General features: G+C 40.3%; 1 protein-coding gene across 1 annotated transcript; it reads right to left on the minus strand.

The window, feature by feature from the left end:
• Positions 1–7562: 7562 nt before the first annotated feature.
• Positions 7563–8909, minus strand: adra2c (adrenoceptor alpha 2C). Its single transcript, XM_085912767.1, has one exon. It carries the CDS (start codon positions 8907–8909, stop codon positions 7563–7565), a length of 1347 nt encoding a protein of 448 aa, XP_085768893.1.
• Positions 8910–26426: the final 17517 nt, after the last annotated feature.

Here is a 26426-nt window from a genome sequence, read left to right on the forward strand (position 1 = left end):
GGTGTGCATGTGAATGTGTGCCCTTCGACGGGGTGGGGACCATTTTTAGGGTGTAGTCTGCCCTTTTCCCGATTTCAGATGGGATAGACTCCAATACGCCCTATTACCCATGAATTTTTTGAATGGACAGTGGTTGAAAGTGTAAAAGAGGGAGTTACAAAGCAGAAACATGTTAAAACTTTGTGTTGTTACTACTCACAATATCATGCAAAGTTGTCAACCAAACGTTCTAGACCTCATATGGTAGGTTTCTTTAGGTCTCTATAACAACAGCAGAGCCACTATTCCCCTTACAAAAAACCAGTCGGGCACACTAATGACTTTGAAGTTATTTTTAAGGTAATTGACAGCTTGTTATTTGCAGCTTGTGAGCATAGAGCTGTTATGAATACAAAAGCACTAAGGGGGAAATGATGAAAGATGACCATCTGGCAACGCTGTTGGAAGGTTTTAGGTTCTTGGGATTTTTCTTGTAAAAATTCAGAAACAACATTGAGACTGAAGATCACACGGGTGACTTTTTTCACCTTCAGCCAACATTTTATTGGGAGATGATTTATGAGAACCAAATTCTAATCCTTCAACCAGTGAATGGTGGTGTTGACATTTGAGGATGGGTCTTCCGCCAAGACGAAGGTAGTTCATAACACAGATGACTTGTGTCACGTCTTCACTTGATTGATACGGGAAGGGAATGAAGGAGGATGATCTAGCAAGGTTGATATGAGAACTGTGAGAGTGATGGCAGATGATGAAAAAGAGACAGAATCCTTTTCTTTCTCAACATTGCTGGCTGGAATGTAGAGAGCCCGAAGAAATAAAAGGACACGGGGATCGATTAAATAATTGATTTTCATTGCAATAGAGTGGCGCAATGTCTCCACCTCATCTGTGTTTTAACACTGCAGTAAGTCTACAATAGATCACTTGCATTATCCATTTATTTGATCCATCCATAATTTTTTTTACCAATACAGAAATATAGGTGAGAGATGACCATTTATGATTCACAATTCATCTTAAAAGTCAGAAGTTCAATATGCAAGTTCCATATTTTCAGTTTGCTTTGATCAGAGGTTACATTAGTCCTATGTCAGGTTACTTCAACTTTCTACAAATTATCCAATTGGAGACTATACGCAAATGCAGATTTAAAAAAATGTGGACTGCCTTGCCTTCATCTCTTTACAAGGAAACTGTTGGACTAAAGGCCACATAAAATAGCAAAGTGTGGTTTATTTCATTATAATCGACTAAAACTACAGCATACAAATATGATCAACTTCAAGAGTCACCAACATACATAAAGTGGGTCTGGCTTTATACGTTTCATTTAGTATTTTTCATCTCGTAATTTACATCTAGTGCATTTCAACAAATACTGTAGTAGCCATCCTTCTTTTTGACGTCATACTCAAATAACTCATCAGACAAATAAGAGCATCATCCATCAAACAGACACCTCATTTTATATGTACTAGTTGCCTGTACAATAATAATGAGGAGACATTATGGGGAATCCCATCCATCAATCAATCCATCTTTTGCTTATCAGCAGGGAATCCCAGATTTCATTTAGCTTTTCCGGGAGGATCCAGGCTAGCCAGGGGACACCGTGCCTCAATTTGTCCTCAAGTGTCCTCACCAGGGAGGCGTCTAAGATCTTAAGTAGATGCCAAAAACCACTCTACAGGAGATCTTGGACACCCTGCAGAGGAAATTCATTTCAGGCACTTGTACCGAAGAAATGATTGTATTCTTTCGGTCATTACCCACAATTAATGACTGTAAATGAGAGTGGGAACTTGTAAATGACAAGTAATCATCAGAGTTTTGCTCTTTGGCTCCATTGCTTCTTCACATCATTGATGCTGCATCAATACACCTGCCGGTATGAATCCTTTCTTGACTAGTGAACAATACCCTAAGATTCGTGTCCCAGTCTCTTGGGGGAGAATCCCCAACCCAACAGTAGTGCAGATGGCTTGCCTCGTAAAATAAAAAAAAACGGTTGATTGTCCTCCTCCGAGGTGACTGCCAACTGAGCTCAACCAAAAATGCCAGCAAACCCCATTGCAGATAAAATATGATAAACAGTGCAATATAAATAAAGATTTGATTGACTGACAAAGAACCACAAAAAGAAAACGTTTGGGAAACTGGACAGCTCAGGAAAATGAGTCATCCAAATCAGTTTTATTTTATTCCATAACAAGATAGACATAAGCAGCAATCCAGCACCAGAAAATTATTTTCCATAATATCTGAGAAATTGAACCTCTTATCCATATATATATATACGGCAACATAATGTACAAAATGAGATACTTTGCCATGCAGCCTGACTTGATTTGCCACTTCTCGCCCACTGAGCACTCATGCAGATCTGCTGAAATTGCTTCTGACATGTGTGAGGGAGGCAGCAAAGATGAGGGATTTAAAAAGGATGCCGGGTTCTGTTGTAGTTACCATTACCAGTTACCCTTACACCACTGTTAAAGTTGCTTTAATTAATAATTTCCTCATTATACCCAGAGGTGTTTGGGTTAGCCAAATATTGGACTACTGTTAATTCAGAATAACATGACTTAAAGCAAAGAGTTGTCCTCCTGTTATGGCTAACTACAATTCTCTATATGTGGACCCAAAAGCAAAGATGGGGTAGATCTAAGAGCTGAGGTAGTATTCAATGACAAAAATGTGATATGATCACGTCTCCCGGAGCAATGTGGAGGGAGGATGTCCATCCATCCTTTGGATTCACCGAGGAATTTTGGGACTTGTGGAAGAGAGCTCAAACAAGGGGCATTCTTTATAGGAGGTTCATCAAAGATGGAGAATTTCTACTCTTTGTGGCATTATGTTTAGTTGTACCTGTACTACTTCAGCTTTTACGGGTGGAAAAATATATATATATATATCTGCAACTTACTGAAATATGCTTTCTCCTGTTAGACATGAAGCTTTTGTATGCTAAAATTTCCACATTTGGGCAGATACAAATGACAGCTTGAGACGAAGCACTTCTTTTTCAAAAACTGAAATGTCATTATTGCCTTAATGTCAGTCCAGGGACATTCTTCTTGAAGCTTCATCACCTTGTCTGTCACTTCAAGTCCTTAAAGACTGTGTGCGGCCATGTGGATGGATGCCTGACTATTTGACAGAAAGGAAAAAAGTCAAATGCAAAAGAAATGAATTACTAAATTGATAGAAATAAAGGTAGTGAGCAGCTCAATGTAAGCGAATAAAATATTGTTTCTGCTTGACATTTATATTCAAGTAAAACTGAAAAATATGTTGCATCATAACTACTCTGGTAAGTCGTTTGTACCCAAAAATATTTGAGTAAATGTAGTGCATTACCATCCAACTTGACCCATAATCTACAATAATTCCTTTTGGACCCATCGGCAGCATTACCTGATCCTCCTCCTCCCAACTTCGGCCAGCATTCTGGTGCATGTCGCACTTTGTCGTTACATGGCTCTCAACGTGAAGAAAAAAAGGCGTTGTCTTACTGCAGCTTGTTGTAGAGCACATAGCTTCAAGCGCCCACATCTGACCACTTTCATTTCCCTCCCTGTCCAATTGTCCTGATGAGATGTGGGCGTCATTGTCTGTGTGATTGATCATCGGAATCCACCCTGTCATTTTTCAATTTAGTTTTCCTCCCAAAATGATTATTATCATGTCCATGACTTCCAGTCAAATAATAGAATCGTCTTTGGCCACCCCAAAATAAGTCGCACCAGTCCAATTTGTATTGTGAAATGTCATACTGGACCTTTAGTCACATTTATGAGACAAATATTTGGAAAAAAAGAGACCAAGACCGGTCTAGGTCAGAGACCCAAAACCCCTGTTATTTAATTGTTGATGGCAGCGAGCCAGTTCCAATTGGATTCAAAATGTCCACTTCTAATTGTGGGATCATTTTCCTTTCAGTTTAAAATGCCTTACCTGAACCAAAATCCCACTTTGTATTGTAGCCAACGGTAGAATCCTGGTTAGTTATTGCACTTGTGGCGGATCCTGCATGCTAAAGATGGTAGCGGTAATGCGCCAGCATTTGCCAATTGCAAAAAACAGAGTAGAAGATGAAAAAGAATAAATAGAATGGCTGCTATCCACAGCATCCAATGTGTCACACATATATCTTCTTATCATAACATCCACAACAAGGTTTTAGGATTTACGTACAACCCTAAAATATATACTAACGATAATTAAATGAACTGAGTTAACACGGTTTTGTTTACTCCCTGTAATGGCATATGACCACTGCTCATGTGCAAATTGAACTTTAAGGAGTCACTGGTGCAAAGATGCTCAAAGAGGTATACTATTTTGAATTCTATTTTGCTTGCTTGATCCTTGCTGAAGAAATCATAAGTAATGTTCTCACTTTGCAAAGCCAAATTCAAATACTCTACCATATTAGCTGTACGGGGCTTCACAAATCTTGGAGTACGGTACTCGTGGAAAGGTTTGAATCTGCTCTAAGTAACGCTGCGTCAACCGGAATCCTCGCACCTCCAAAATCATCACATTTCAGGAGACCCAAAAATATCCATCCATTTTCTGAAGTGCTTTTTTCTCTCACAAGTGTCGCAAACATCCTGGAGCCTACCCAGCTGATTTCGGGCAGTAGGCGGAGGACACACTGAACTGGTTGCCAGCCAATCGCACTACCCAAAATATGCCAATCTGCTGCAAATTTTGCAAAACAATTGTAGAAATTGAAGATTTCGTTTCTCATGTCACAATTCCGGCCCAGCTTATCAAAGAGCCACTGAGTCACAGCACCAAAAAAAGAGTGAATTAGTCTGAAAAATACAGCCCATGGATGTACAACAGCAAATAGAATTGAAGTTGGTTCGCTGCAGGCTGCATGGGTTCAGCTCCCACTCAGTGATGGCATCAATCTGAGTCAATGGTTGGTTTGTTGGTTGGTTATCTCTGTATGTGTGATTAGCAAAAATCAATGGTTGCATATACTCAACAAGGTCGTTGCGCAATAGGACTGCTGACATAATCATAAGATTGTACAATTGTTAACTTATTCCAAGGACCATTTTTATGGAGGAGATTATCAGTCTGGTCATTCAAGTGGACATTTGATGGGATCTCGTTCCAATTTGCAGCACTGCACCTATTAGAAGTGTCAGTAGTGTGGAAATGTGACCTGCTGACACAGCATGCTATAAACACTTTGACAGAATTCATTCTGCTTGGTCACTGAAGTGACGCCACTCGGCTTTCAGGGAATAAATAAATAGGCATGAGGCAGGTGGAGGATGTTTGGGATGTATTAAACCTTGTCAGGGTCACTGGTAATTATCGAAGATAACACATCGAAGATGTGACTGAATCAGAGGCTATTATATTAGTTTTTTCAAGCACATAAACGTACATCATTAAAGGCTAAGGCTAATGAGTTGGCCTTATAACCGGCGCAAAATTGACAATCGGTCTTAATTCAATGCTATAATTTAATATTGTTTTTTAATAGTGTCAGAGGAGTCACAAGGTTATGCATGTAATAACGACGCAAGCAAGAGTGGAATAAAATGCAAAAAATACTGCAAAAATGTTAATCTGCAGTCATTTTCTGTCATGCTCAGCTGTCGCTTTTCAGTACTCGATATTTGATAAATTGAAAGTCAACATTGTTGATCGTAAAATAGAAATAAAATTGAAAAAAATCTCCCACTTCTGCTCAGAAACATCATAAGTCGCCCTATTTCTCAGTAAAGTCAAGTTTCTGTTTCTATGGTTATCGCACACGGTCACACGATTAGCCACATAGTCTTTGACTCCACTCTGAGCAGGCGACTGCAAAATTCAACTTTTTGCTGGAAATCCAACTCACACTTAAAAAAAAAAAAAGGCATTGTGGCACTGTGTTGAACCCATGCAGAGCCATTTAACATTAATGAAGAATACAGCCAATGCATCAATACACAGTTTCAATTTGATTTATTTGATCTGTTAGAATGAGCACAAAGCAGAGAAATCAACACTTGTTCTTGTTTCTCTTCTAAAACATTACAAAAGGACTGTGTGATGTGGCGTGAAAATCCATGAGCGCATTGTTCATAATGCAAACAGTACATGTTGTTGATCATAGCCATAAGTGGGTGATAATGAAGCACCGCACAATAATACTGTACTGTTTCCACATATTTACAAGGGAAAATAATCATTTAACCTCCTGGCTATAAATGTTTTTGACATGTCAAGAGGAATATATTGTAAATGAGAAGAGTGTCTAATGTGCATTCTTATGTGTGCCAGCAGCAGATGATAAAAGCGAGCAATATTTTTGTAAGAGGTTTTTAATGTGTCTGACTTTGGTGAGGGTGGTGGAAAACATCAAATCTGCCTGACAGTCAATGAAGGAGGACAAAAAGACACTTGAGCAGAGAAGATCAGTCCTGGTGCCAAATTCAGGCTTGCACCACACAAACGCTCATGCACACGCACACGTGGACACACGCACACGTGGACACACACACACACGGACACACACACACACACACACACACACACACACACACACACACACACACACACACACACACACACACAGTGGCAGTGTGGATTAACACCCTTCAACAATATAGTTCCACATTTCACACTTTCACCTTTTTTTGACTTTTTTTTCACACACATAGTAGGAGCCTCTGTGCATGTCCATCTGCCGCAGCAGGGAGGCAGTGATCCATCCATCTATTGTTTCAGACTCATGAGATATTGTAGTTCCAGAGAGATGCCCTGCACGGAATGACTTTCCCATTGTGCCACAGAGCCTTACATTCCACCGAGTCCACAGAATTTGTACGGGAAAAAAAAAGTCACACATTCTGATGAGGTTGGCACTTCATTCTCAGTATATGAACAGGCAGGGATCTCTCACAGAGGCAGATATATTACTTCTGTTTGAGATTCCACATATCGATTTTTATAAGTGATTCCGTTTTTCCCTCATTTTGACACTGTAAGAGTAAGAAAGGAGCCCCTTCGTCCCATTGGTCCTCATATCGAGTGAAACGTACAACAAAGGTAAAAGAAAAACAGATTTAGAGCCACAGACGATATTGTCTTGTGTTTTGTCTTATCTATGTATAACAACTGGAGATTGTCGAGGTCTTGGCTTTATGTTCAATGATCATGTGAGTAAAGTGTCTCAATAAACCCTTCGTCTCCTGAGCAGTTCATCCAGTCGCAATTGTCGCGCTGCGTGTGCATCACAGTGGATGTTATGAGTCAGTTTATTGTATTTCAATGAAGGGAGCATAAATCAATGTGAGTGCTTTAGTCGAAGCAAATATTTGTGTGTGTGTAAAAAGCTGCCTAGCATTCAGTGAAAGCTTCGACTGGGAATGAAAGCGGTGCATTTTCCTGCACCTTTAGCCTTTGATCCGTCGCCATCCCTTCATTTCAAGCACAATCCCTGACAGTAAAAGGTGGGAAGACTTCCCCAGACCGACACTTTTCTCTACAACTAAGAACCGCTTAAATGGTAATCTGCCCGATGAGATGTCTGTTAAAGCCCGTCAGAAAGAGCGTTTCCATGACTTACAGAGAATCTTCTGGAAAGCTCTGCGAAAGTCTTGGTTGAAGATGGTGTAGATGACCGGATTTAGAGAGCTGTTACAGTAGCCGATCCAAAAGAAGAACTTGAAGAGAGTCTCGGGGATCTTGCACTTCTCCCTACAGACTCCATACAGGCTGTACGAGAAGAAAAAGGGGAACCAGCACAAAACAAAAACCCCCATGACCACAGCCAGGACGAACGTAAAGCGCTTTTCTCGTGCTGCCGACACTTTCTTCCTGTTGACTGTGCTTCTGCGTTTGCGGCGAGATGAGAACAGCTCCATGGACTTGGAACTGGCACACGACTTCCTGCTGGAGAATTTCGAGGCAGAGCTGCTTTTCCTGCTGGACTTCCTGTCTTTTCGATCATCGTGGTGATGTTTGGACGACGTGGAGCTTTTCTTAGGTTTCTCGTCTGATGAACTGCTGTCGTCGAAATCGTCGTGGTGGTTGAGGTGTCGGTTTTTCGAAGTGTTTGTCACGGACGAACTGGCCGTGTGTTCCTTGCAATGGCCGTTTTCACAATCCAGCTCTTTAACACTTCCCCCTCTTTCAGACTTAAACGAACCGGCTTTGTCCGTGTCGGTTCGACCGTTCTCCTGTGGTGAATCCACGTCCCTTTTCTTCTCTGACATGGTTCTGGTCCTGGTCTTTGCCACTTGGTAGATCCGAATATAGACCAGAATCATGATGACACAGGGGGCAAAGAAGGACCCGATGCTGGAGTAGAGGATGTACCAGGTGTCATCATTTATAAAGCACTGTGGGGTTGTCTCATTGTTGCTCCTGTCCATCGATATCAGCGGTGGGAAGGAGATAACGGCCGAGATCAACCACACCACCACAATCATCCCTTTGACTCTCTTTGGCGTTCGCTTCAAGTTGTACTCTACCGCCTGTGTCACTGACCAGTAGCGGTCCAGACTAATGGCACAGAGGTGCACAATAGAGGAGGTGCAGAATAAAACATCTAGCGCCAAATAGATGTCGCACCATATCGTACCAAAAAGCCAGTAGCCCATAAGTTCGTTCGCCAGAGAAAAAGGCATGACCAGCGTGGCCACCAGGATGTCTGCACTAGCCAGAGACACCAAAAAGAGATTCTGGGGTGGTTTCAGAGCTCTGCTCGTTAAAACGGCGATAACGACCAAGACATTGCCCACTATCGTAAACAAGATTAGAAAACTGACAAGTCCAGCCAGACTCCAGATGGCGAGAGGGGTGTACTTGCTCTGAGAGGTGTTGTTAGTGGAGATGTTGTCTGCCTCCATCCCTTCCTCTAAAGAGGAGAAATTCAAGAAATCCATCTTGGCGTACAGTGAACTCTCCTAAAAAGTCACATGCATATCGTGAAGCAATGTCACATTAGGACTTGACAGTCGAAAAATACATCCAGCATGTCTTTTTGCTTCTCTTTCCACTGGCTCATCTTCCACATCCTGCAAGTCTCTTCTCAAATCAAAACAAAAGTCAAAAGTGAGAGGTGCTCATAGGTGTTAATTCCAAATGTGCGCAGGATGCTCCGCAGCTCAGTGTCCGTGGTTAGAAAGCAGACACCCCTCTGAGCACGTCCTCTCTCCTCCTGCCTGCTCCTGCATCTCTCCTCCTCCTCTTTCCCCCTCCTCCTCTTCCTTGGCTCCCCAGTGGAACGTTTGAGGCTGAGAGGGCGCGAAACAACCACGTGTTCTATTTTTTTTGTTTTTTTACACAACGAGAAAGGAGGGACCCGCTCCACCGTAGAAATGAGCGCAATAATTGGAGGGAAATCTGAAATAATACTTACTTTCATCTCACACTTGCCTTTTGTTGAAAAATTGTTGATAATAATTGCGCGCACGCTGCTGTCGCCGAGGGGGCGGTTTTGAGCCAATGCTTGCGTTGAAGTCATTGTAGGGAGCGTTTAAAGGCTGTTAGCAGGCACTCCTCGCTGGAGGTCACATACAATAACTGTGAAGACGCACAATCAGAAGCGCAGTTGTGCCTGCACCCTAGAGATCACACTTGTAACATATGCGAGAGAGCGCAATCACCTACATACAAATTATAGATTGACTTTCTTGCATGTATGCAATAACATCAGGGTATTTACTGTAGGACATAAATCACTGTGTTGTGGCACATTGCTGTGGAATGAAACATCATCAATTATCCAATTTTACTTCGGTCCGGATATTATTTTCTATTCGCTACAAATAATGTGTCTTTGTTCATCTATCTATGCCAGCAACATATAGTGAGCGACAGAACAACTTAATGCTTGGTGAAAATTTTAATGCAATTATGTATATTGTCCCTGTCAGATTTCACATATGAACTCAGGCCGACAGGCAAGAGTTGGCTCGTGGGGTAATTATATTTGGCCCATGAGATCATATCAAATGTGCAGTTGTGTCCCTCCACAATAATATGAAAGATTCCCAGAATGCTTTGCAAGTGGCATGCCCCTCTCTTTCCTTTTGCAGTTTCATGCTACCAGTCTCCTCAGGTAAACGTTCAGTTCTCCTTCCAAAAATGGCCAATCGAAAGATGGAAAATAAAAGCGGTCAAGACGGGTAGGAGGCAGCTTATCTTTTCACAAATGTAAAGGGCAGACCTGTTTGTCTTGTGTTCGCTGCCAATGTGGCTGTAATGAAAGGGAATAACACAAATACACACTATGAAAACAAACACTTCAACAAGTAAACGGGCTTGTATGAAAAGGAGAAGTGCAAATCCAAATTAGTCTGCTTCCACAGCAACAAGCGAGGTCTTTTATGAAGGCGTTTGCTTCTGAATACATAACCACTGTCGCACAGAGGTGAGATGACTGTACCGAGGGGAAAATAAACACAATTGCCGTCTTTTTTTTTTTTTCAATAAATATTGAGTCTGACCCATGACTTCGTCCCAGGTTGTAATTTTGGGACCCCCAGATTTTTTGTTGTTTGACTACATTGTGATGTGCTACATCAAAAGTAGAGCGTAAAATATTTCAGAATAAAGGCTGACACATTCGCACAATCATTGGCACAGATTAGTTAGTCAATGACGATGAGGAAAGGTCATCATTGTATAATGTTGCTCCCCAAAGAGTGCTGAGCATATTGCTGTGACAGGTGGAAGACTTATTGTATGACTGACAAATCATAAACAATATTTACAGTGATGTGCTTTGTCCAAATGCTTATTTAGTAAAGGCCACCATACTTTTCTGTCAGACTGAACATAGGAAAGAAATTCTCGCGCTCAAATAGATTCAATCTTCTCAAATAAAATATACATGTTTACATATGACCTACAATTTGTACCACTGACTGGTGTCATAGTTACTTTTCAAATATGGTACAAACAAACTAATAGCCTGCCGGTAATATTTGTTTTCATAAAGTCCGTAAAATATAATCTATCATCATTCTCCAATGACGTTTGTTAACCATTTTACACCAAAGTATTTATTTCATCAAAACAAAAAGTCATGAAAATGTATTCTTTCGCAACCATCACACTAAAACGTAAGCCTATTTTTAATCTCGTTTTATTTTACAATAGGATTTACAATAACGTGTGCATCCATGTGAGAAGAAATGTGATTATGGATTTCCACAAATTCACCTTGTATCATGACACCAAGGTTAAACAACAGTATGTTGCATGTTAGCATATGTAATTTTGGTTTGCATGCATCAATCAAATTCAATGAAAATATAACTGTCATCTGCTCAAAATATTACGTTCATAATTCCAAGGTTTCGGAGCCTTGGTTCATTCAAACAAAGCAACAATGGATGAATTTCTTCAACAGTGTATTGTTTTTGCTCCTACTCACAATGGTCTACTCTGAAGTAAAAGTATTCTAAGCATTTGAAGGACAGATCTACGGAATATTAAGACTCATCGAGGTATACCGACAGCCCCACCCTTGCTTGATTACCATTGATTAAGTGGTGGTGTACATTTGTTTATCATTTCTGTGCGCAGTGTATTAAAGAACTCATTCACATGCACCCCATGGAAGCTACATATAATGACCTTGATTGTCCATGGAAACATATTTTCCTCCGCTCTCCTCCCATTAATTGGTGGCATGTTTGCCTTGTGGTAATTGTGCTCATAAGAGGATTAGTGGATTAAATGGGAGTAGTCACGATATGTATATTCAGCTGTTGGGGTTATCGGCTCCAACGTGCGCACTATATGGGAGCAGCTTTGACTGCACGTTGATACAGAATCAACCATCTGTGTTCTCCTGCCTAGAGGCTAAAACACCTCTGGCAGGTTTTCAGCCACCAAGACAGCTTCATTATATCCTGGCACATTGACTCCACTAAAATGGGGAAGCCTCCTTCCAAAAGACAATACATTGTTTTTGTCATGGGATGATGTTGGTGACTTTATGAAGCTGGCTACAAAATCTTGGATTTCATTGTGATGTGTGCAGAGCACTCACATCATGTCTTAGTCAAAACATTTTCTTTTGTCAGATTTATTTATTCTCATATCCTTGAACTTGTCTCGCAAGATCTCCGTGTGTACATTTTTTGCAGTCGTTTTTGATCCTGTCTTAGTTGTAAGTTCCAAAGGATATGGCAGGTAGGTGCTCATTTATTTATATGTGTTCCTGCTCCATGAGGGCACACATGCATGCACAGCACATGAGCGATTACAGCAGAACCTAAATGTCCTCATCTGTCTTCCAGCCTTCACTGCCTGTGCTCTATTTGTCTTTGTCCCCCTAATGCTTTTTTTCCTACAACATATACTGCCAGTGATCCAGCGGTCATAACGTTGGATCGTTTCACGTTAAAGCCAAGCTCATGTAAGTAATGCGATGCAGTAGAAAATTTCATGAAGTTGTTTTTCCCCTCTGCCCAATGTTCCCATTAACCTCTTTCCGCTCTTGGAGTTGGACCTGCCTGGAGAATTGCAGCCTGGCATTAGGTTCCTCGGACCAGTACGTTTATTGACCATGTCTCAGAGCTAAGTCCCTGTCATTAATCACAGACTGCTCAACTGTGTACTGAATTAAATAGCAGGCAAACTCTTAATTGATCCTCTTCATACCTGTGAGATGTAATGAGAAGGACCAAAGAGGTCTCGGTTCATCAGCCCGGGAAACAAACCTAGGGCCCCATCCCAAAAACACCCTGCTCGTTCACATGCTACCCGTTTAAATCCAACTACGGCTGGAGTGATGCTGCCGGTCAGTGTGGGTGCACTCTAAGCTGATTTTGAACAGACAGACAAGCCTTATTATAATCATTAACTCCTGCCCTGGGGCCACTGCTCTGTCCGTATAATTGGGACCACAGTGAGTGATCTTGGCTATTACTGGGCTCTTTTGCTAACGTTGTGACCTGCTCTGATGGAATAAACCGTTCCTTTCGGCAAACCAGGAGCCAGTTTTGGGGTTGCAAACTCTTAAAAACGTTTATACACACTGACTCTTAAAACCTTCCATATATTATACTTGATACTGTTTCCGCTTCTCTAATCTGATCCAATAGCGGCTGTTGTGCAAAGCAGACTGCTCTATTACTCGTCTGCATTTGAATTAACAAACTAATGATGTAATAATTCATTAATTGATCATTGATCAATGCATGGTACAAATTCTTGATTGTGTCTGCAGGCAAAAGAGACGTTGACAAATCAGTCTCAACAGATTTGTCGCTGAATAATAATCAGATCATACCTCTTACTGTGGAAAGCCAATCAAAACGGCAGCATTTTCAATTATCATTTTTATATTATCATTATTATTATTACATTCAATTATATATTATTATTGAATTAATAGTTATTCATTTGGGGTTTTTAGGGGAAAATGGATATAATGGCCAGGAATTTCTATTTACCTAATAATCCAATGACTTTCGTGATACTTGAGTGAGAAAAATCTCACGCTTAAACCCAAACTGTAAAAAGTTCAATAAGTTGAACTATTTTGAAAGGTTGGACAAATAAGTGCTAAAATACACCATACCGCTAATGAATTAGGTCTCTAGACAGCAGCGTAAGACTTCACAGATTGTATACTGTTGTAGTTTTTACTGGGCCTCCACAGTGTGACTGCAGTTGACTTTGACAAATTGCCATGCAACCTCAGCAGACAACTACTGTGTAGATAATGTAACAAACAGTTCAGCAAAGCAGCATCCAGCCCAAAGGAGTTTCTATCATCCCCTTGCATTACACTGGTGTCTTTTTCTTCTAGCCTCCTGAACTCTAAGTCAGATAAAATGCCCCGTAATCACTTTAGTAGTCTACTTTGGAAGGCAGCGACTCCCACTCTTTGTAACTTTATACCAAAGTCTTTGATTTTGTGTTATGTGTCTCTCAGCTCTGAATCCCACCGCGGCCCAAACATCTTGTCACTGCCACAAGCTTCATTCAGCTATTGTCTAACTTTGTATCAATGGGATTGACTCAAGGGCAGGGTGTTCTAATGGTGTCTCTATTTTAAGACAAGGTTGTCTTTAGAACCTTGAACCTTTAGAATCTTGCTCATGTTGACCTGGAGGCTACAATTTGATTCAAAGATGGCAGAACACTAAGGTCAGAAATAGATTCTTTCTTTTACAAATGTATTCCGAAAGGACAGAAAGTGTATCAAGTATATAAGTACAAAAATGTTTTAATTTCTGTTTTTCTTTCTTTCTTTCTTTTTTTGTGTGTGTGATATTTAAAATAGGTCACCTTTTAGTTCTTGAGTTATACTACGCTCCAACAATTTTAAGCTCTCGAAGGCAAAAGTTGTGGTTTCAAAACGTAGAGTACACGGTCCCCCTCGCCTAGCAAATAGTGCATCTATTGCTCCTTGAATTAATGAGCAACCATGCAGCTATGGCTACAAACTGGTACTATGCATTTGTATAATGGTAAAAATAGAGTTACACACACTGGGTGGACCCAAATCACAATGTCCTAGACACCGCAGCGGTTCTAAATTAGAGATGCTATCACATTGTCCATATTCACTTGTCTTAAGTTTATGTTTTTTTTGTTTCCCAAGTGAATATAGCTATAAACTATGAAAATGACATCTGACACAAGCCACTTAATCTGATGAGTGCTAAACACAGTATGGTAGTCATGTGATTATTTATTATGATAACTTTTGGGTGAAAAATCTAATGTCTTAAAATTGACAGAAAAGCCTGGTTATGCTCATTTGACTTCACCTCATTTTAGGTATTAATTTTTGTTGTTGGAAAGTTGCTTTGTGTTCATTTCGATGCATTATTTGTATAATGTGTTATGGATCAAGTCAGAATTATGTTTTTGCCATATTTCCATTTTTGCACCGCACTAAACTTTCGTTTTAAATATATTCATTGCTTTTGCATTTGTATATGTTAACACTTCTTACAGAGAAAACAAAGATCATCTTATGTAACACGGCTCTATTAATAGGATAGTATAGAGAAATGGTAACAAATCATTTTCAATCACGGATCAAATTTCTCATAAAAAGTACACCAATAATTTTACATGATAAAGTTCAACAGTGTCCATCTGAGTGACATTTGCTACAAATTGGCAGACTTCAGACAACCTGAGAACTGTTCACAGCAGGAACATGTTGAAACGTGACACAGTAGACCTTTCCTGGCACTATACCATTTTAGCAGCAACATTATGATTTACACACCAGATTGACGAGAGAAATTACCATCTGTGATATGTCATTGGAAAGACAGATGAATTGATGTCAGGATCAAACAACGGGGGAAGCCTGATTGATTAGCTGTGAAAACTTTTACGAAGTTACTATTTGACAAAGAGATATAGTATCTTGAACATGAAGCCAATCTGTAGTTTACATACACCCATCATGGACAAGAATGTAATATTAGTAATTTGGGGATTTTAATGATTTATTTTAACCATTCTTTTTTGGGAGAGGAATGATTATGTAAGATCAATGAATTTAAAATAGAAAGATTGGGTGCACACGTTACAATTTATTGTTTTTTCCATCTCCAGTGCTATAAATTATCCTGATTTACTTTTTTTTTAGGTCCCAAAAATTATTTTTGGCTAGCTTTAGAAGATATTTTATTTATAGGAAATATGCTACAAATAAAGTATCTTCTAAACCAGCAACTAGTGATGAGTCCTGGTCATCGTCGATGCATGTGCCGAGTTATTGTGAGCGAGAGAACTTGTAAAACATCAGTGAGGAAGCTTTTTCCGTACAAATACAGAAGCTTACTGCAATGCACCCATGCCTAAGCTGAACTCCACCTAAGCTCCCCCATTTTCACTCAGGTCGATATATCATTTTACCAGATGCCAAAATGCGCACTGTTAAGCACATAAGGACCAGGGAGGCAGGAATACAGACGGGGAAATGAAGGCAGGTTGGCAATAAATTGAACAGTAGAGGCAGGATATAGAAAAAAACAAAAGACCTCCTTGGCTGGATGGTTATATGGCTGCCACTGACTCCTTTCCTTTCTAGTACCATTTCCAGCAGGGATGAGAGGAGTGTAGCGAGTGTGGGAATTGGATGGGGGATTTTGTTCCATTAGGGGCAGCACAGAGGGTCATTAGTTAACACTGTCATCTCACTGCTGGTCCCTTTTGAGTCTCGGGGTTTCGCTGTGTACATAATGCATGTGAGGTCTCCCCAGACACTCGATCCATACAAAAAAAAAATGCACTTTTAATTTTCCGTAGATTTCAATGTGACTGTGAGTAGATTGTGTGTCATTTCTGTGATTGACATGTAATCAATCAAGGGTGTGCTTTCTAAATCCTCAAGGACCATTTATTTACATCACTGTTTTTAATTGGAAAGGGATCAAAACAATGATTGTTTGACTACTTGTTAACACAACAATTATATTTTGAGTGTTTGCCCTATGTCTGACATCTCCCCCTCTTGTATTTGTTTTGTTTATTGAATCACTTGTTTGTTTTAGCTCAAGTGACAATGGAGAGGTGTTTTTAACCTTATGACGGGACTAAGCGGGATCTATGAGCGGTCAGGAATCTGATTAACACCAGTTAAGTCCCTCCAGCATTTTATTTAACAGTTGTTTGGGGGCTTGCCAAAACAGATTTAATCCCTGCACAAAATGTTCCACAAGTTTTCCGTTACATTACACTATAGCAGCAAAAGGAGAAAAACAGTAGAAATATTCCGTAAATGGAGGTGTAGAGCTGAGCTCAGTACTGGGAGGGTCGAGAGCATTGTCTCTCCAACAACTTTACCCTCTGCTCCCAATTCTACCCGTCCTAGTCCTGATGGACTGAGCTATTGCTGCTACAGATACTGTCCTTATATGTCCTTGAGTATGGCAGAGTTTGTATTTGCCCAAAGTGAGCAATGGGGGCGAAGGGAAATGGCGACGCCTCCATGAACAATTTTCAACTTGTACGCTTTGACTTCACAGTGAATTAACTTGTCATGCTGACTGAATTGTGTGCTAATCTCCACTGTGATCAGGCTTGCGTTTGTTCTCGCCTGTTGACAAATGGTAAATTATTCACACACTTCCTTGCCTTGTCTTGACAGTTTTTGTGTCCCCTGAACCGTTCTATCCTCCATCTATATTTGCATCCTTTTACTAGAGCTTTGTAGAGAGGCTTTTTTTTTTTCTTTTTTTTTTATGTGGGCTTTAGTATATTGGAGTTTGCTCCATGAAAAAAAAGAATATATTTTATTATTCATTCCAACTTTGCCTTTATTGCCCAAATTCCCCAGAAGAAAAAAAAATCCTTTAAGCCTGTGCAGTGGACAGGTTGTGACAGCACTCATGGATTTTAATGAAGATTTAGCCTTTGAGCTTTCACTTCAAATTTTCAACTTGAATGGTTACATTTCAGTCGCTGTTGAAGCACTTATTTGCACGTTTGTGTGCATGCATGCAAACACGTACACATACATTTGTGTAGTGGCAGACGACGATGCACCAAAGAGTATTGAAGCAAGTCCTGATCAGCCATTTTATTTTTAGTCTCAGTTTTGGGCCATTTCTCAATTTGAAGAACCCTGAGTGCTTTCTTGTGAACTCACCAATTACGGACTTATTAGAGTTAGCCGCAAATTATTTCAATGTGACAGAATATTTTGGGGCAATATGTTAAAAAAAAAAGGATGAGAGACTCTACATTACATTGACAGAACTCCATGATTTAATGGAATGTCAGAAAAGTCAAATATTCCATTATCCAAATATATGATTTTCTTTGAGCACCCAACATCTTTGAGATTTATTCCAGTGAGACAACAAGAATATTTATTCCAGTGAGCCACTAGAACATTTTTGACTTTTCAACTAGAATGTTATCTAAATCACACAATTTGCTCTCACCATCACACACTAATGAAAGACATCGACAATGCAAAACAAAATTTGCAATGACTCATAGCTCACAGTTACAAATACTAGCTAGTACATTGACAACTGACTCGCAGCAGCAAACTATGCTTGGAAAGAGAAGCAGACACAAAGGAATAGATTATATTTCTCAATCTAGGCCTGTAACAGACTCAAAGGGTTTGATATTTTCCTACTGCCCACATGGAGCTTGTCTTTGCTTTTAGATTCTGTTCCTATCACGCAGAGCTCTAAATAACGACGTCAACACAAGCATCACCAAACCTTATTTGAAGGTGAGTTACATCGAGTCATCTTATTGGCTACGAAAAAAAGCACTGACCAGTGTCAGTAGGGTCATCGGGAATAGGGTGAGAGGTACGCCATCGACATTATTGCTTTTTATTACATTTTAACCTGCGGTACCAATAATTCTGGAGGGCACTGATATAAGTCGATGGTTTATGAGAGACATAGTGCCAGATGGAACATTTTACTGGTTGATACACATGGATTGCCTGGCCAGAGTTTGGGTGGCCTTTGAAATTTTGGGGGTTCTCTAAATGCATCACCTCAGGCGGATGCTTGCGGCTGCTGCCTCCTTGGCTTCTCAAGCCCTCCTTCTACAAGCCCCTGCCTGCGTGGAAGATTGAAGCTCTTTGTAAATGGCACTGAAAATACATCTTCAAATGCTTAACTCTGAAGGAGGAGTCATTACAAGTTCAAATGCTACAAGGAAACTGCATTTAAATGGGAACAAGGAGTATTCATTATTAAGAGATTAACCTTTAAGGATAGCGGAAAGACGAGGAGGATAATCACAAGCAAAAATAGTTTGGCGTTTCCACTTATTGAATTGTTCTCTTCGCCATCAATAAGCAAGCACTTGGGTAAATGAATTGGAACAGATGATCTCGAGAAAGTAAATCGGGGGACAAGAAGAAAAACACATGCAGTGGGTCTACGTGGCAAGAATGGGCACTCTTAAATGTTGCTCACATGATTGCACACCGGTTCAGCTTTTCTCTTGCACAGTGAACATATTCTTGAAGACTCACAAACAGAAATATGGACACACACAGCCTGCTGCTTCCAACACTGAAGATGAACATGCTGCGGCTAATTCAATTACATTTGCGCCTAATGGAAAGATTATAAAGTATGCATTTACTGGTACTCAGTCTTCCACGGGAGTGGCAGGCATTGTTATTCTGCACACATTTGGTCTGGACTCAGCAAGTAAAACCATGCACACACACGTGTATTTTCTAGCACACATACTCAAGCTAGAAGCTCAAGCAAAGAAGAAGCAATATCGCAGAGTAACGCGGAATAATTATTAATAAAACGCTCCAATCTTAAAAAATAATTGACAGTGGGCTATAATACTGCCGATATGGTGTTGTTATGAATATAGATGAGTTATTATGACAGACTTTGAAATTTAATCCAGGACTTTAAAGTAACACAGACAGATCAACACTGGCTGTTTCTTCATTTTTCCAATTTCCAATCACTTGCTGTCAGGTGGCACAAAATAAAGCACTTTAAATAAACTTTGTTCAATTGGGAACGCATCTTTTCCCATGTAAATATGGTAAACCTGCTGTGTGTCAGAGTTTGTATGTTTTTTCCTATCCACCAGCCCAATAGATGCTTGATGGTCCATTGAAATGGTTCTGCAGAAGAGTTCCAGTTGGTATTTTGAAAGTTGGGGGAGACAGGGTGGTGGTTTAATTCTAGAAGACAAATCAAAAGCATGTAAAACTTGTTTAAAAAAAACTTACTGGAATAAAAATGCAAGGAGCACACTCCCATCAACGTCGAAGGTTAGATATTTTTGGTCTTAGAGCTGTCATCCAAAACCATCTGATGTTTCTGTGAGCATCTCTTGTGAGAATCTGAGATTTGTTGATTAATTTAGATGGGCACATCCTGTCTACGAAGTACTTTCATCCAAGTATTTAAAAATGATGCTTAAAAAAAATCTATATTAGTCTTTTCCACCGGGGTGATCACATCAATACATTTTGGCAGTCTTGGGATGTCTGGCAGGAATTGCTCTCTCATGAGTGAAGATCAATTCAGTTGGAATTGGAACTCTGACTGGGCCACTCCAGCAATTTCTGTTGAATCTATGTTGTTGTTGATTGACTTCTGTTCTATGGCTCCCTGTCTTACTCCATCACATTAGCAGACACATTTTGTAAATTTATCCTGCCAAATGTCTCTTGGGAAACTTGGATATGAACGCAAAGCAGTCACAAATACATGATGCCCCCTCCACCATATTTCAACAGTTCGGGTCAGTGAAAATTAGTTTGACTTCACTTCCGTACATATCAAATCAGTCCGTCATACTATGCAATTGTGTTATTATTATTATTATAATTTTATACTCCTTCTCTGTCTTCCTAAGTTGAAAGGTTCAGGTCCTGAATATATTAAAGTAATACCAATGGAATAAAACCCAGGCAGCCTGCAGACTTGGGTCAATTAGTGGAGCACAGAGTTCAAAGCAATCATGGCAAAGCATCATTTAGTTTCTTAGCTGCACACAATTGGAATCATCTGCCACCAGAGTGAATACTTTAATGTCTGGGTTAAATCCTATGTTATTGTCCCCTTGTGCATATGATTGAGGTCTTTAACAGCCTGTTTATATTTTGTTTTACTTGCATTGGATGTTATTTTAGTAGTTGGTTTTGGTAATCTTTTAATATTACTAAAATGTCTATAGTTGTTATTTCAAATGCTTTTGAACTTTGTACTGTTAATCACATAAATAACATTGTGTTAAGCAAATTTGTTATTTCAGATGTGTTCGCCTGAATGGTCACGCAAGAAGAAGCTCTCACTCTCAAAAATGTTGGTGACTCCTGCAGTAAATAATATTTAGAAACCAATATGGTGTATGAGTTTGTGAGATGGAAACCCCTACAAGCGTTCATGTTACAAACCTTACAGATCTTGGAAATCTAAGATCTATGAAGAGGGGCATTGCAGCCACTGAAGCGTGAAATGAGTCTCCTCCATAGGATACCCGGGTGACGAGCTTATACGCTCGCATACAAACAACATTTGTTTCTTTAACTACTGGAAGTGCATTAAGAGACAAAAATGCCACTGGATTCCGAATACCGTCACATTTTTTGTAGTAGCTTGGATGGTGAATTAACCGTAATTAATCACTACAACCGAGTGTTGCATCCTCTGAGAGGTTGTTAGATTTCGCCTCAGCTGGCTACACTGACGACTTTGTTGTCCTACATGAAATTCTGTCAGCGTGAGGCGGCCATTCCAAGCTCCCATGGAGAAGCTCTGAGCATGAAATGGAACATTAACACCTCCGTTGCAGTGTTGTTCCCACACATCCCTCAGCAATGTGAAACCAGATGGAGAGCTTCTCTCAGGGAGCGGTTCAGCATCTTTGCTCCTGCGCGCTTTAAACAGAAGCGATATTATCCAGCATCACAGGTGTGCAGCAGAGTGGAATAACTTTTTTTTTTGTGCGACTGATAGGTTCATTAGGTGAATTTGTGTGTTCACAAGTCTCATAATTCCCCTGCTAGTATGATCATGCCTTTTTCTTTCCTTCGTAGGGAAAACATGAGCAGTGTAGTCTACTTTTATGCCCACACCTCTTGAAAAATACAGCTTCACTTACTGCTAGCTAATTAAAATGTCAATAATGTACAGAGCATAAAAGCAACAATGTAGGGAGGGCGATATATGTACGTCAGGGACGTGCGGTCAGAGGAGTCATCAGTGCCTCCCCAGTCATGAACCTCACCCCACGTCACTTGTATTCTTATACTATGAATGTGAAATTATTACAATAATATTCTAAATAAGGGATGACCAATTTGAATTTAATTTTGGTGAACCATAATCCTAATTAAAAAAAAAGCAGAATTAAATCCCCCATCCCCAAAAAATCTAAATAAACAGAAGTCAAAACTAAAGTACAGTAATAAAATGAAATGTGACAGATGTTTGAATTAAAATAGAAGTACAATACCAATAAACAGTAATTGACAAAATAAAATTGACAGCTGAACATTAAAATCAATAAGATCAAAAGTATAAGTGTAGGCAGCGGTTCACCGTGGCTGGTTCTCACTCTGATCGGCATGGATTGATCCCCAGCTCTTCTGCTCTGAGTGGCTTGACCTGGATACCTAGCGGTGTGAACAAAGGCTCAAGGCGACTCAGGGGGTAAGTATGCGGCCCCCCTGAGTTCCGACTCTCGGAACAAAGCACGCAGGTGATGGTCCAGAGCGGAAAGACCTTAATCGAGGCTCAGTCTTCTATGAGTGTTAGCCTCGCTCATGTACAGCACACCTGGCACCACACGCGTTAAGATTGGACTCTAAATGGGGAATTGGAACGCTCTCGAAATTCTTACCCCTAATATTCACATCCCCTAGTCCAGCTTAAGTGACTAGGCCGAGGATGCACCGGGACCAAGCGAAGTAGAATAGCTTTTCTTTTTCAGCCATTTCCTCAACAATTACTGCAACACAGGTGAGTTCCCTTTAGGTACTTTGTTGGCAGGCTTGCCTTCCCTGGAGCCTAGCGATGTACAACGCACAGCGAAGTGGAAGGAATGAATCCAGCGTCTCCTTAGGTCGTGCGTTGTCATGGGACAGAAGATTGCTCAAGAAGAAAGCAGCTTTTTTTTGTAGGTACAACCGGGAGGAGAGCACTGGGGAGGCACTGCTTAGCTCGGTACTGCACCGCTGGCTCCAGTGCTCTTGGACCCAAATCGGACAAGAAAGGCAACGGTTTACAGCGGCTGGTTCTCACTCTGATTGGCGTGGATTGATCCCCAGCTCTTCTGCCTTGGTGGCTTGACTTGGATACCTAGCGGTGTTAACGAAGGGTCAAGGGTACTCGGGGTAAGTATGCGGCAGGGATGTATTAGTGGTGTTGGTGAATCGAGGTATTAACGAGATTGATCCAACCCCATTTTAATGCCACCATTTTTTTTAATCACGTGATTAAGGGCTAATATAATTTGTACTCTTTTCACATACTGTTGCCGCAGGAAAACAACAACACCTCACCTGATTTTGCAAAACCGGAAGTAAACATTAAGCACACCACACTAGTGACACTAGTCTTAGCTTGTTGTGCAGGGATTTGTATATATGGCGTAATTCAGTATATTTATCACATACTTTTGCTGCCTGTCTTTTTCCTTGTTTTTCTCGTATCCATCCATACACAAAGCAATTTTTCTATCTCGCTTCCCCTCATGAGGGTCACAGATGACATGCAACCAATCCCAATTGACTTTGGACACGAGGCTGCGTCACCCGTGACTGGTCCCCAGTTGATCGCAGTGCACATAAAGATAATTAACTATTCTCACTCACATTCACACCCAGGAGCACTTTGAGTTTCACACCTAGGGGCACTTTGAGTCCTAAGACGCATGCATGTTTCTTTTTTTATGTGGGAGGAAGCTGGTATATGCAGAAGAAAAACCTACTAATGTACAAGGAGAAAATGATGCATCTTATGTAAAACAGCAATGTTCCCCTTAGTCAGAATAATGAAACAAAGTAATCAGGAATTGTACTAACAGTCAAGCAGATTTATTCAGAGCAGGTTACACACTCAGATGCAGTTGTCACAATCCTGCCTACACATCCTAAACAAGCTTAATCAGGATTAACCTATCCAAAGTGTACCGTGGCATCCTGAATCGAACTTGGTCCATGATTTTAGTAAGTGCTTTGCTCTTCTGGTGACACATCATTGCCCAAACGACAATGTAAGTTGTATATCAGCATTCACAGTACTCCGGACTCAACTATAATGTTGAATAACAGAATTGAGAAAAATTTCCTCCTGTCATTGGGACTGTGACCAGGGTGTTGTTGTTGTTGTTTTCCCTCTGAACAAAATGCAATATTGCCTGTGCCCAAGGCTTCAAGGTTCTAATGTAGTTACCATTGTCTTTTCTCCAACATCCACCCACATCGCTCTATCTCCTCATCTCATTCTGTCCCGGTTTATTCTTGTCTCCGAGGCGTCTCTTTCCTCTTTATATGATTAAAGTAAAACACTCAGAGAGACAATCTTTGTCTCTTCGTTTTCTATTAATACAAAATCCCATTAAAAAAAAAAAAAAAAAAAAAAAAAACACGTTTATGTACCCTTATATTGTAGGCCATTCTGTTTTACTTTCAGGAGTAGCTTGTAGGAATACTTTGAGAATGACCATGTAATTTACCCTTGTCGATCCGCTGCAAATATGATTTAAAAGTTCAGGCTCCTCAGTGCAAAGGGAAGGGCAAGAAAACTGAGATAAAATGAAAATCATAAAAAGGAGATAGAGGTCATTTTGCAATGGATGAAGCAGATGAAAGAAGGGAGAGGCAGAGAGTGGCTTGTGTGCAAAAATACCACCATGATTTTCCTAACCTCCCCTCAATGTCATTGTCCATCAAAATAGAGCCGTACCCTGAATTTAGTCCAGGCAACCACTTGAGTGCTGTGTCTCCACTCATAAAAAGACCTGCATGCACCCACTTACATTTGTTTTAGTCAAATGATGCTGTGTAATTTGCCACGTCTTTCTCCATCAGTCACATATGTCCATAAATCACTGGACTAATCATGCATATGAGAAACATTGGCTCAGGACGAGCTGCAAAACTGCACGGGATGCATCCTTACGTATTTGTTAATTTATGGCCTCAGCACACACACACACACACACACACACACACACACACACACACACACACACACACACACACACACACACACACATACATGTATACACTTCAGAGTGGATACCGCATTCTGTGTCTGAAGCGACAGAGTTCAGAAAGAATGTAAACTCTAAACTACGTTGTCATTGGCCACTTTTATCTCATCCTTCATCTGGCTACATCAGTAGGAAGCGGGATTTTTTTAGAAGCAGGTTTTCGTGTGAACTGCTGTTTTCCCCACAAGTTGGTCTTTAAATGTCAAAGGACAAGCACTAACAATAGAACAGCGGTTCCGGTGACGTGACACCATCCGTTGGTATAGCTCACCAGAGCAAATGATACGATTATGAAATGGTTGGAACTTGAAAATGAGATGGAGAGATTCAATGACGGGGTGGAAAAAGAGAAAGGTAATCTTATTAAGCTCTCATCAAGGAAGCGAGAGACATCAAAGCCCAGGAATGAACTGGAATGCAAAGATGGCAATAAAGGCTGCGAGTTGGGCATTGACAGAAGCTATGTCAGCTCAGGTCAAATGGAGAGATTGACTATAAAATTTGGTTAGGCTCAGTTATAAAGAAAAATGAAGGGAAGGCAAAAAAGATTGAGCAGCATGCAGGATAATGGCAGATTGAAGAGGTTATTTTATCTCAAGCATCTACCAGTAAGATGAAGAAAGGTGTAGTGGAGTAAATGAGGCTTGAAGACAAGATGGACGGAGAGAAATTCTAGGACCTCAGAGCGTGATCTACCTAAAAAGCTACTAACATTCTAAATCCAGTGCCCAATTTTTTCCATCAGACTTCCATCAAATAGAGGATAAATTGGAAGATCGGAGGGGGGGCATATTTTTTACATTGGAAGCATTTATTTTAAAATAAGACGTGGATTTTTTTTCCCCTGCAACACACCTCGGCTGATTGGTTCATTTGAACTGTCTGTTTACTCAGGTTTGCCCCGCCTCACAAATCCGCATCAATGTAACTCTCCACCAGACCAATCGCTGGCTATGTTTTTGAATGGTGGGGGAAACTAACGGAATACCCAGAGAAAACCAATACAAGCATGGAGAGAACATAAAAAATTCCATTCGGGAAGGAGCCAGAGTTGAACCCATAACCTCTTAAGTGAGAGGCGGTTGCACCATTAATCCACAATGCGGAAAAAAAGATAATGACATGAAACAAATATAGTCTTTGATCTATTGTTAATCCATCCACCTCATGAAAAAGGATATTGCCACTATCATGCTAGTGTCAGCTGTCTTATCTTATTGCTGGTCTTGGTCCATCAATCATTTCAGGGTTTGCTGGGGGAACAATAATATTAATGGTTAATTAAAGGTCAGCAGTCTATCTTGTTGTTGCTGTTGATAATGGTCATAATTCCTCAAATATATCCCAAATATTTTGTTTAAAAAAATCAACTGTCAATAGAGCATTAATATAATATTTGCAAAATTATTTTTGCAGACGACACCTACCTGTTTGTGTCACATAAATACATCCATCAGTTTGAAAAGCTCAATTTTTGGTTTAAATGTAGCAAATTATCTCTGAAAAAACAAGTTATATGCAGTCAATACTTGATTTTTTTTCTCCGCATAAATACCATCTCATCCTATCTGGAGACAGTTGTTTGCAACTGTAATCATGACACTGACCTGAATGATGAGAACAACCCCGAAAATGTTATGTGTGTGAGGGGCGAAAAGCCATAGAAGACGAAAGTACTCACAAATGTGTATGTGTGTAAGAGTCATTGATCAACAGAGTGCTTCTGAACAATG

Source organism: Syngnathus leptorhynchus, chromosome 5 (assembly GCF_054491065.1).
Source record: "Syngnathus leptorhynchus isolate UIUO chromosome 5, UIUO_Slep, whole genome shotgun sequence".
Classification (NCBI taxonomy): domain Eukaryota; kingdom Metazoa; phylum Chordata; class Actinopteri; order Syngnathiformes; family Syngnathidae; genus Syngnathus; species Syngnathus leptorhynchus.